The sequence below is a fragment of the Pleurodeles waltl genome, chromosome 7, assembly GCF_031143425.1.
Source record: "Pleurodeles waltl isolate 20211129_DDA chromosome 7, aPleWal1.hap1.20221129, whole genome shotgun sequence".
Lineage (NCBI taxonomy): Eukaryota > Metazoa > Chordata > Amphibia > Caudata > Salamandridae > Pleurodeles > Pleurodeles waltl.
In genome coordinates this window covers 635,723,872-635,736,088 of record NC_090446.1, presented here as the reverse complement: position 1 = coordinate 635,736,088, position 12,217 = coordinate 635,723,872, and the positions used below count along the sequence as shown (strand labels likewise).

Below are 12,217 nucleotides of genomic sequence, written 5' to 3'. Positions count from 1 at the left end.
TGGATGAGAGGACATCAACCAGGACACCAATATCACCTACCCTGAGGACTGCAGCACCATTGCCTACCTGCTTGCCAAAACCAGTGTGCCGTGTGAGAAAGAGGAGAGTGCTAGGGAGAGCGATGTCCATTAGAGAGTCCTGAACAAGGATTTCCTGGGCAAGGAGTGAGGCTGTAAGGCTGTGCACTGATACAGCCATTGCCTGTGGGCAGTATCAGCTCTACGACCCTTGTATGCCACCCAGGAAAGTAACACATTGTTCTGAGGTGCATCAGAAGAGCCAGGCGGAAACTACCAAGCTGCAATGCCAGGCCTAAGTGGCCCAGTGTGCCAGTGGGTGTCACCGGTGAACTGAGTTTGGGCCAGATGAGCAGGACCTTGGCAGCCAAAATCGGCCTTCCACTAATGAAAGCAAGAAGATATTAACAGGCAAGCCCACGAACCAATGAAAGACACTGATGTGACGTGGACAGGGTTCCGAACCCTTTTCTAACTCCTAAAACGTATCGCAAGCGATATGCATGCACAAGCGCATGCGACGCAGACTCGACCCTAAAAAGTAGTCCAGAAACCACACTGAAAACATGGAGCCTTGAGTGCTTTAAGTAGTTTACCGGTGCGCTCGAGGAAGGCTAAACACTGGAAAAGGCAGGACGTATGCATGCCTTTCACAAATTAAATCAAGCGAATTTTAAAAGGCAAGCCCACTAACCAACCAAACTGGTGGGCGTGACATGGGCGTGGTTAAAAGCCCACAGAGAGGTTACAACAGGGGCCAGAGCAGTTGCACGTTCGACCCTAAAAATGGACTCGGAAATGACGTGCAAAATTACCCCCTAAACACAACCCATATTTATAATAAGTTCAACAATATGAGTCGTTCAACCCAATTTGTGTGCGCAATGCGTGCTTTTTAGTTCTTTGCTCCAAAAATTGATGCAACCCTGAAATGTTCTGGCCGTTTTCTATCTCTTGCCGGTTCACTAACTCGAAACATCTTGGACAACACTGCTCAGTACAAACGCCAGAGAAGTAGACTCTCCAGTCTTCAACCCACTTTGCGCAGTCACATCCCCCTTTTCAAAGTCTCTCTGTAAAAAGAACTGGGACTGTGAAGCATGTATAAATCGGAAATCTGAACCCTCCTAAGGGTCCCACCGCGTGAACGCTCACAGCTACAATATAAAACAAATGACACCGTGCAAGCACATTTGCTGCGGTATAAAACATCAAAACGAAATAAAACATTTAAAAAGTAATTAAACATAAACTAAATACAGTAGAATTGTAGGACACAATTAAAATGCTTTTTGGACAGAGGATGACACAATTTAAATGCTTTTTGGATTAGGAAGACACAATTGAAAGGCTTTTTGGATGGAGGATAACTTTTCAGTTATCTTGTATTAATGCCAGATGATTTCCTGACTGTTTTAAAATCTGTTTGTTTTAGGAGCGTTAGGTAAGGTGGGTCTACCCAGAACTTGACACAGCAGAGCGCTCAGAAGCATAAGGAAACAAATGAGCAGTGGTTGTGTTAATCTTTTGTAAATAAAGGGAACTTTTCTTGCACCCTCCCGGCTTTCCACTGCACCTCTTGGTCTCATGCACCAACTACAGTGTTCTGCACTTAGCACAGTATATTGCAAATACTCCCTACAGCAACCAAATGGTATCGTGGACCTGCTACGGTTTCCTGAGAACCCTGACTACTTATGTCAGACTCTGAGACCTCAGAGGCCTGGAATTACAATAACAGTTTCTAAGAGCGGGGGCAGCGGGGGCCAGCTCCTCAAAGTTCAAGGTGCTGTGATAGCACGGGCAAAATTGAGCTGTACAGTAAAACACAGACTTTTCACATGCCTGGTTGAAGCACGGCTAATCTTGATACTAGACTTATTTCTCTAGAGTGAGCAGGTAGGGTACCCTGACACCAAGCTCCAAAGACAGGCCACTGCCTTTGATTAAACAAGCGCTGCCAACAGTTAGACCTGGAAAAGAATGAATGGATCAGTGTCTCTTTTCTCAACTATTCCCCATGAAATCCCAGAAAATCGCACTTCTTTTTGCAATGCTTGGGTTCCTTCTAAACTACAGCAACTGATTTGATACTAAGCTGACAAAATAATCCCCTGTGAAACTCCCAACTTTTCCAGGATCAAGCAACATCTGTCTAATGTGGCCTGAAAATCGGTGATCACTAATGCACTGACATCCCTACACTGGCTCTCAGTTAAAGAAAGATCAAGGTTCGAAAACACCTTTTCATCCACACATCCCTAAAAATCAGACTTAAAGCTTATTTAGAGTTTCGAAGATGTGCAGCATTCACCAAACAGCAGGGGAGGCCCTGCGCTCTAAACAAGATGTACGCATTTGGTGGTTGTCATATATCAAACAAACTCCAAATAAGGTGTCTCTGTCACCAGACAAGTTTGTTCTATACTTTCAACTCAAAAGCCATTGATCTGTCAATCAAACCCTAATAACCATTGAGCTGACACGTTACATGAAATTTGTTGGAAGATCCTCACTGTAGAATTCTCTACCATTGCACCTTAAACTGGAAAATAACCTTTTTGGACTTAGAAAGACTTTAAAAATGTACCTTTTCAATGTGGCTTACAGGGAGTCAAGTCTCGAAGATTATTCAAACTTAAGAAGATGACCTGCTGTAAGACCAGCTATTGCCTCTCGGCCAATGGCATAACAAAACTTAAGGGGGCCTTCCCTGCAAAGTACCAGTAAGGGGGCCCCCTCCCACCTAAACCCAGTCAGGGGTCTGCTGTCCGTTCACTGTGTACTGTGCTGAGGGGGACTCTTTGAGCTCAGAGGCCCCCGCTGCAGCGAGGGGTCTGCGCAGAACCTTTGTTACACCGCCGCTCTCGGCTACAAAGAATATAACTGAACCTAAGAAAGCTATAATAAAAAACGAACAAGGAGTGAGATCAGTAAATACAATGCTTTTGCTTGTTTAATAACTGAGCCTCTCATTAATTACCAGAACCAAAAATGTTCTGAGACTACCAGAAGATGTTTTGCAGGGTTGTATGCCCAACCACACACGCCGGAACCACGCATGCCTTAAAAACACAGTCGGAACCACGACTGTGTCTTTTCCACGCATGCCTTTACCACACATACCTTTACAATGAATTTCGTTGTAAAAGCATGCTTAGTAAAGGCATTTGGAGAAGCAGCATGCGTGGTTGTGTCATACAACACCCCCTCTTCAACTAAAAAAGTACACTAAACCCCCCCACCCGCCCTGAGGCCCAAAACTACCCCCACCCCTAATAGGTAAACAACCCAGACACCCTGAACCATAAAAGCTTCCCCCGCCCATTATAACCAAACTACCCTGACCCCTCCACCCACCCTAAGCCCTAAAATAAAACTACCCTAACCCCCCACCCTAAGCCGTAAAAAATAAACTACATTGAACTCCTCCACTCATGCCCCTAACAAATAAACTACCCTGATCCCCCCCCATCCACCACAAGCCCTAAATCCACTCCCACATCTAAAAACTACCCTCCAAACCCAACTCCACTTACCTCACTGTGTCTTTTCCTGATCCTTCCTCTTCTCTCCTCCCTCCTCCCACCCTTCCTTCAACCTTCTCCAACCCTAAAAAATAAACTACCCAGCTTCCTGGCCCCTAAAAAATAAACTACTGTGACACCCCACCCACCCGAAGCCCTAAAAAGAAAAATTACCCAACCACTGCCCCTAAAATAAACCTCCTGATAAGCACTAAATCCAGCCCCAATTACTTCACAACGTCCTCTCCCGAACCACTAAACTGCTCTCTGCCTTTTTCTCTGCTTTACTACACATATGCGTGGTTTGGCACATGCGTGGTTAAGGCAGAGAAAAAGGCAGTTGTTCCGGCAAGTGTTGTTCCGCTTGCATGGGGAACATCTGTGTTGTTTACGACATGTTGTTTAGGACGTTTCCCATTTTGCAGTGCTTCACACAAATCCAAAATAAAATACAATTATACAAACTTGTATTTATGTACTGCAGCTTTTCTTACAAGGTCTGAATATTCTTGAATATGATGCTGTAGATGTACAGATTTGTTTATGTTGAATTTATGTACATTAAACTTTGATCACCTAAGGGTTTATTTGAATATTTCTGGGACCAGTGACTTCTTTTGATGAATATTTCTACAAGTTCACCATTAGTATTTTAGACAAACGGCTGCGGACACACATTTAGGGCCTCATTTATAACAAACTGTATCTTTGAGTCAACTTTACCTTGGAATGTGATCCATCTTTGAAACAATTATCGTTTGCTCATACTATGTCATCAATTTTCCCAATGATTCTTGAATCTTTTGTGCTTCTTCTTTACCACAAATGTTGCATTTGGTCATTTGTTCTTACATCACACATGCTTACTCACTCTCTTGGCTTCAGTGCAATCTTTAGAATTTTTTTAATGTGTGGTACTGGCACATATGACACAAATACACCATTATATTTCATACTTACCTTGTTTCTGCCTGACAATCCCCTCCTTCTATAATTATTGAAACGATCACAAGCACTTTCCCTTAACTTCATTGTCTCTTCCTTCTCACGGTAGGACTCTCCCCCTCAATAATGTGCGCTATTCTCTTTCTAACAATTAGTGCTCAGTTTGAATAGTGGTCCCCTACATGCAAAAAGCGTGCTCTTATGTGTACATTGTGCCATCTTTACATATATTCCTACCTTGTCCTTCCTTTACTAGTTACCAAATTAGCAAATAGCGGCAATGTCCCATGATACTTTGTATTATTTTCTTCTTCTTCTCTCTCCCCCTCGTTCCCTTTCCCTCTCTCTCCCTTTATCTGTGCTGTCATACCGAAGTGACAGCCTTCCATTATCTCCCAGGGTAGTGCCTACGCGTTTCTGGTTTGTCTGGTGTATGGATGATAGAACAAATGCGTTCCTATTACCCACACACCACTACACAAGCAGGTTTAGTAAATATGGCGAAACACCAGTTTTCTGAACATGCAAGGGAAACAAGCCAATGGCATGAATATGGTTTTATGCTCCTAAAGCATCACCGACAGGTAAGAGGAAGACACACACTCCAACTCTTGTGAATAGATAAAAGAATGATTTACAAAATAAATTGGGGGAATTTAATTTTGCCATTAACTTAGCCCTGAAGTGGACGATTTTAAGAGAGGGAAAATGATAAAAGAAAGTATTTTTAGGTTAAAACGATTTGGGAGCATCCTGCCTATATCAGGAGCGTTGACAATGTATAAAAGATTGTGGGAGAAAACAGCAGATCAAACAAGTATGAAAGTCCTGATTAAAGACCCAAGCCAGAGAGCGTTTTTTTCTCACCGATGTTCAGATTACCCTCTGGTTTCGCTCTAATGCTTTCAATCTAAAATCTGCATGCTTTGGCACGCACAAATACATTTACGAAATAATTCAACCTTGACTAATAGGAGCGATATGGATGAATGAATTGTCACCAATTTTGGCTTGTGCAGTACCAGCTGCCTTCTCAAAAAACATAAAGTGTGAATTGATGGCCACTTCAGTATCACAAATGAGAAATGGATATGGTAGTGGCTTTTTGCCTTTGAAAGTATGAAACTCAACCAATATATATCAGGTACTTTACTCAACATTAGTTTTGCCGAACTCAAACCTCCTAGCCTGAGTCACAGCAGTGAATGACCAACTGGCTTAGTGTCATTAGCCAGATACTTAAGGGTATCATTCCTCACTTAAGATCGCTGCTTATGACTGCAGCTAACTGCCACGCATATACACTCTCATTTCTCCCACCATATGATTTACTCTCCCCCATTAAGAATAACACGCAGATATAACCTGACTGCTGCTTAGGTCTTTTGAATTCGTCTCTAGATCTTCCTTAGCCTTCCTCGGTCACAATCACTCTTTGGAGCCTGTCACAGCTCCATTCCGAGTGATTACCACTCTCTGCTAAATTTTCTACTTTACCACGACAGTTGTCACAGTTATCAAAATTGTTAACCTACGTGTTGCCTGATTGTTGAAGGGTTCTTAATTTTTTATTGTGACATATGCAAAATATTAAATCTGATTCCACATGTGAAAGAAATTAAGAATGGATAGTACTTATTCAATACAGCAAAGTGGATTCTGAGGTTTGAAATTTCTTGGCCATTAGGATGCCTTTAGTATCCAATCTGTGGTGCCATCGACTGTGGTATGTGTGGCACTTAACGAGACCTATCCATTTGCAATAACCAAAGTAACAAACTGTGACAATGTCTTGGTGAGCCACTATGGAAGAGATGCATGTTACAGTCCTCACCCAATGGTTTCTAACCTTGCTTAGGTATTATCACCCCATCTTTCTTCTGCTTGGCCTCCTCCAGCGCTTTCATCTTGGCATCATACTCATCAGCCAGGGCCTTCCATTCCTTTTTGTTGTTGAGGATACCCTCATACATGGGCGTGATCTCTACATGAAACCTGGAGAACTCCTGCGGGGAGAAAGTGGCAGGCATGAACCATTCCTTCAGGAGCACATGAGCCTTGCAGTCATGGCATATTCATGTGAACGACATTGACTTCTAGAAATTTAGTCATGTGGATGATGGACTGGCAAATACTGCCTTGCATACCCGAAACATTGCTAGTTGTGATCGAAAGCAAAATTATTTAAATGGTTTATCAGCAAATCAAGAGAACTCTCAACAAGCCATTGCTTAAGCAATATACGGAGGACAGCCAAGGATGAGGTAGTCACATATCTGTCACGTGACACTTTCACAGCTGTATCTGCCTTTCTGAGACACTGACTTGTCAGAAATTCTTTTAACTTTTCTAATAATTAGTCTGCATTTAGGCACCATGTAGGCAACAGTTTAACAAACATCAATGAGATATACTATTATGTGCTTGTATTTGTGGTGACAATGCAATGTGCCATCATGTTAATGGCGGTGGTACTATCAACATCCGGCAGTACAGTAAGGACCATTTACCTTGTACACAAACGTACACACAAAGTCAATGAAGCCGCATTGAAGCTTGGGAAGCTCGTCTGCTTTGTTCCTGTCCATCATGGGCTACAGCAAGGAAAGCGAAAAGGTGCATAAGAGAGATGCAGAGAAAGAAAAGTATCAGGCCCAGCCATTTAGGTGCAAAACTTAGCAGATCTGCAAAGAAAATCCATTATGAATTGATCACGAAATATCATGTTTAAAGATGACAAATCAATCATAATTGGGTCAAACCCTTTCGTTTGGTCACTGTCTTAATGACGCTCCTTAGTTTGCTGTTGTGCTCCACTTTCTAATCACTGTTGGCACCGATTCCTTGAACTGTCCTTACATCAGTGTTTTTACCACTTCTTTACCTACAATTTCAAAGTACCATGACCGGCCTGGCTGCCTCGCGCGGACTTCCGCCCCAAACCATTCTGAAGGATTCTCTGTATATTTAATCCCTGAAGAAGGATTAGCTATCCGCGAAACACGTGCTGGCTGCGGCTGTATTGCACAAAATGGATTTGTCGTGAAGTAAATGTTATTTTTAGCTGTGACTGTGGTTCGACCCACATGAGCAGCTTAGATAGTTGGATCGTCGAAGAGGGATGGTTCTGGAGTCCGTGCAGTTGAAGTTGGTGAATATTTTTGAAGTGCCACTCCATCCAAAGTCTCATACAAATCTTGCAAAAACTTAAAACTAGGCCGTTCTGCTTCAAAGTTTAATAGGCAGCTCTAAAACACAAACTGCGTTTTATTGACTGTAAACAGCAGTACAGTACACAGTGTTAAATGATCCATCAACACAAACTGCAGCCTTGTTTTTCACAAAACAAATGTGCATTGTATAAACAGATAAATGTCTTTCAAAATATTGTCCTTTTAGTTCCCACATCGTAGCCCTTGGCGACGAGCACTTAACTGTGGCAGACATTACATCACCGCGCAGCGCTCAGAAATCCGCGCCCTGCCGTGGTCTGAGCCTTTGAAAATGATGGGTTCATAACAGGGTAATGACGGTGCGCTGTACACAAATTACACTGGGTAGAGAACTATCCCACCCCACAAGTGCATTACACAATCTGAGTAAACAGTCAACAGATCTGTTTGTCTCTTCTGTAACTAGGCTGTTCTCTTCACTCACTACACTTACCGTAAAATAATTTGCTCTTAAGACCTCTTCACTCCCGCTATTTTCATACCATGAGCTCCGGAGCGCCCTTCCATTAAAAAAGTAGTGTCTTGCTCTTGGGTTGTAGGTATCTGAATGCCTCTGTTATTCCTACTCTTTGATCCAGCACACGAACATTCTGCAGATTGCATTTGTATGTGGCTTCAGCTTTGGGGTCACCAATTTTCAGACTGTTTTGAAAGTGTCTGTATCTTTCTTAAGACTCGGCCTCAACACTGCAGTCAAAACCCCTATATGGTGCTTTACCAATGACGTGTACAGTGGTAACAAACCTCCAGTTTCAGCTGGCTACACCATTCTGTCTGCACCCCACCACTCCCCTTGCTCTCTCATGCGCCGCGTGAGGCGAGAACCCCAGGACGCTCTTCTCCCGGACACCTTTCAGATATAACCGGCCATGCTGTATTGTCCCCAATGTTTCTGTGCCATTAGTGCATCGATTTCATCCAGGGTGACGACCTCTCTTCAGGTCATTACAGACACAGTTTCCAACCTTGGGTTTTTGTGTGATGCCCTAATGCATCCTGGGTGCTGTAGTCGTCTTGAGCTCCCTTTCAAATAATAAGACTAAAACACCTGAAATCAATTGTTTTGTAGGTGAGAAGGTCAGGACTGCAGACCGTGTCCGTGAAGACTTGGAGTTAAGTACTCACGCTACTTCAATTAGGCCACATTCAACCCTAATTACCTCTTTGTATCTCACTCTACCAGTTTTCCACAATAATATTTCATTTTGTAAACCCTGTTGTGTTTCAGTCATAAGAATCAGACTTTAACATCTGCAAGTACCAGCGCCTTTGCAATGTTACTTATGGATGCCCTAAAGGTGCACTTCTTGTTCTCAGCATGGACTATACCAGGCCTTCCTACCATCCATCGTTCGGCCAGTTTACCAACCAGACTCACAGGCTAAAGTTCCTCAACTCAAAGTTTTTACAAGTCCTCACTTTGGAACAGAAACTGAGATATCATGCAAGCCCAGCAAGGTCCATCCTGCTGGGCCTTGGCTCTAGATAGTGTCAAAGGAAAGTCTGGTGCACTCACGATTGGATTCTGCTGCAGCACCGTCCTCTCAAGGTCTCCTTGCTCCCAGAATTCTGCAGCAACCAACAGCGCCACCTGCAGATAGACAAGAAAAACACTTTTGGTTGAACTGTATTTGTGGCTGTACATTGACACCCACCTTTGGGACAATGCTTGTCATTGATGTCATTCAGAAATAACTCTCTATGCCTGTATCACTTAGTCAACTTCATAAGCTCATGCAAATCATATGTTTGTGTGTAGGAAAGTACCATCTTCCTTGGCATGTTACCCCCAATTGTACCAGTATGTCAGTATGATTTTGCCTCTCACTGGGATCCTGCTGGTCAGGACCCCAGTGCTCATAGTTTATGGCCTAATGTGTGTGTGTATAGTGCTTGGCTGTGTCACTGAGGCTCTGCTAACCAGAACCTCAGCGCTTATGCTCTCTCTGCTTTAAAATGTGTCACTGTAGGCTAGTGACATTTACCAATTTCAATTGGCACACTGGACCCCCCCGTAGAGGTCCCTATTATATGGTACCTAGGTACCCAGGGCACTGGGGTACAAGGAGATCTATACGGGCTGCAGCATTTCTTTTGCCACCCATTGGGACCTCACACAAACCCTTCCACAGGCCTGCCATTGCAGCCTGCGTGAAACAACGCACACATTATTTCACAACCATTTTCACTGCACTTAAGTAACTTATAAGTCACCTATATGTCTAACCTTCACTTGCTAAAGGTTAGGTGCAAAGTTACTAAGTGTGAGGGCACACTTTCACGAGCAAAGGTCACGAGGTGTTGTGTGTCCTAAGGAAACTTGCATTACTTTACTCCTGCTTTTCTGGGCTCTTGGGTGGGGTAATTTACTTACCTTTACTGTATTCTTACTCTCCCCGCAATTCTACACACACCACACTTGTCTGGGGGGAATTTGTGATTCACATTTCACTTTCTTAGTATACGGTTTGTGTTGCCCCTCGACCAATTTTCTCCCATTGCATTCTATGGTATTTCCTATTGTTTGCACTATCCTATTTCTAATACTTGCCTTATTTTGGTGTCTAGTGTATATATTGTGTATAATACTTACCTCCAGAAGGAGGACTGTCTCTAAGATATTTTTGGTACTGTGTCACCCGAATAAATACCTTTATTTTTGGTAACATTGAGTATTGTCTTTACTTGTGTATAAGTACTGTGTAACTATAAGTGGTATTGCATGAGCTTTGCATGTCTGTTAGTTCAGCCTCAGCAATAAATCTGAGATAATCGGAAAGTAAAATAAACAGAAGAAAAAACGTGCTTAACCCGACATACACTTTGGCGAACGAAAGTCAGAAGGTTTCACCAAACAGATAACGCTCTAGCGAGCGCGAAGCTCGACACACGTTATGACAAATGAAATTGACTAGTCAAAAGATAATTAAATAAACACAAGCATAAGGGCTCTTGTAGGCACTAGGCCGCGCTCGAGACAAATATAAATATAAAACAATTTATAAGTGTTGAAATGACTTATCTCTATGCTGCAGCAGCAAAGAAAGAGGATGGACTTTGGTGATATGTCATATATAGGGAGGGGTAGACCCTGATTGGGAGTGATGGCGAGGCTGTGACCTCATGGGTTTTGTAGTTTTAATTTTTATTGGCTGCTGTTTTTTGCCAGTAAAGAAAGAGAAGCATAATCCTCGCCTCTGTGTCCTTCATAGAATTGAAAATTCTTGTTGCGTAAGCTAGAAAATGTTGGATTCCTGCTGGAAACTTGCAAGTAGAATCTGAAGAGAACCCACAAGAGAGACCCTAAATAGTCCTGAGAGGGCGATTGGCTACCTTATCAGGTATGGACCTATCAAGAGGGGTCTCTGATGTCAGCTGCTGGCACTGGCCATTCAGAGGCCTCCAGAGTGTCCCCACACCTTGCAAACCAAGATGGCTGAAGTCTGGGGCACACTGGAGGAGCTCTGGGCACCACCCTTAGGGTGGTGATGGACAAAGGTGTGGTCACTCCTATTTCCTTTGTCCAGTTTCGCGCCAGAGCAGGGAGAAGGGGTCCCTGAACTGGTGTAGACTGGCTTATGCAAAGAAGGCACCATATTTGCCCTTCAAAGCATTTCCAGAGGCAGGGGGAGGCTATCCCTCTGCAGCCTGTAACACCTAGTTCCAAAGGGAGAGGGTGTAACACCCTGATCCCAAAGGAAATGTTTTGTTCTGCCTTCCTGGGACTGAGCTGCTCACACCCAAGGAGGGCAGAACCCTGTGTGTGAGATGGCAGCAGCTGTAGCTGCATTGCAAGCCTCAGAGAGCTGGTTTGTCAGTACCAGGGGTCCATGGTGGAGCCCCCAGGGTGCATGGAATTGGCCCCCCAATACCAGGTTTGGAATGGGGGGACAATTACATAATCTTAAACACCTTACATGGCCATATTCGGGGTTACCATTGTGAAGCTACATAGAGGTTTTGGCGTATATGTAGTGCACGCATGTAATGGCGTCCCCGCACTCACAAAGTTCTGGGAATTGGCCCTGAACTATGTGGGGGCACCTTTGCTAGTGCACCTAGCCTTCATTAAATGAAGCTTAGACATATAGGTGACTTATAAGTTACTTAAGTGCAGTGAAAATGGCAGTGAAATAATGTGTGCACTATTTCATGCAGGGTGCAGTAGCAGGCCTGTGAAAGGGTTTGTCTGAGCTCCTTATGGGTGGGAAAAGAAATGCTGAAGCCCATAAGGATCTCCTGGAACCCCAATGCCCTGGGTACCTAGGTACCATATACTAGGGACTTATAAGGGGGTCCAGTGTGCTAACTGAAATTGGTAAATTAAGTCACTAGCCTATAGTGACACATTTAAAAGCAGAGAGAGCATAAGCACTGAGGTTCTGGTTAGCAGGGCCTCAGTGACACAGTTAAGCACTATACACACACCCACATTATGCCATAATCTATGAGCACTGGGGTCCTGACCAGCAGGATCCCAATGAGACAGGCAAA

The 12,217-nt window shown here is 43.6% G+C and overlaps 1 protein-coding gene across 2 annotated transcripts in view; it reads right to left on the bottom strand.

Moving 5' to 3' along the window:
* Positions 1-12,217, bottom strand: part of PDE6A (phosphodiesterase 6A) — a 333,514-nt gene that overhangs the window by 11,695 nt on the left and 309,602 nt on the right. The window contains exons 19-21 of one of the 2 annotated variants that reach the window (XM_069244608.1): positions 9,240-9,314; positions 7,001-7,084; positions 6,325-6,496 (exon numbers count right to left, since the gene is read on the bottom strand). In XM_069244608.1, the coding sequence (XP_069100709.1) occupies positions 6,335-6,496; positions 7,001-7,084; positions 9,240-9,314 (321 nt within the window). In that variant the 3' untranslated portion in view covers positions 6,325-6,334. The remainder of the gene's footprint in view (positions 1-6,324; positions 6,497-7,000; positions 7,085-9,239; positions 9,315-12,217) is intronic. The other variant, XM_069244606.1, reaches the window with a different exon arrangement.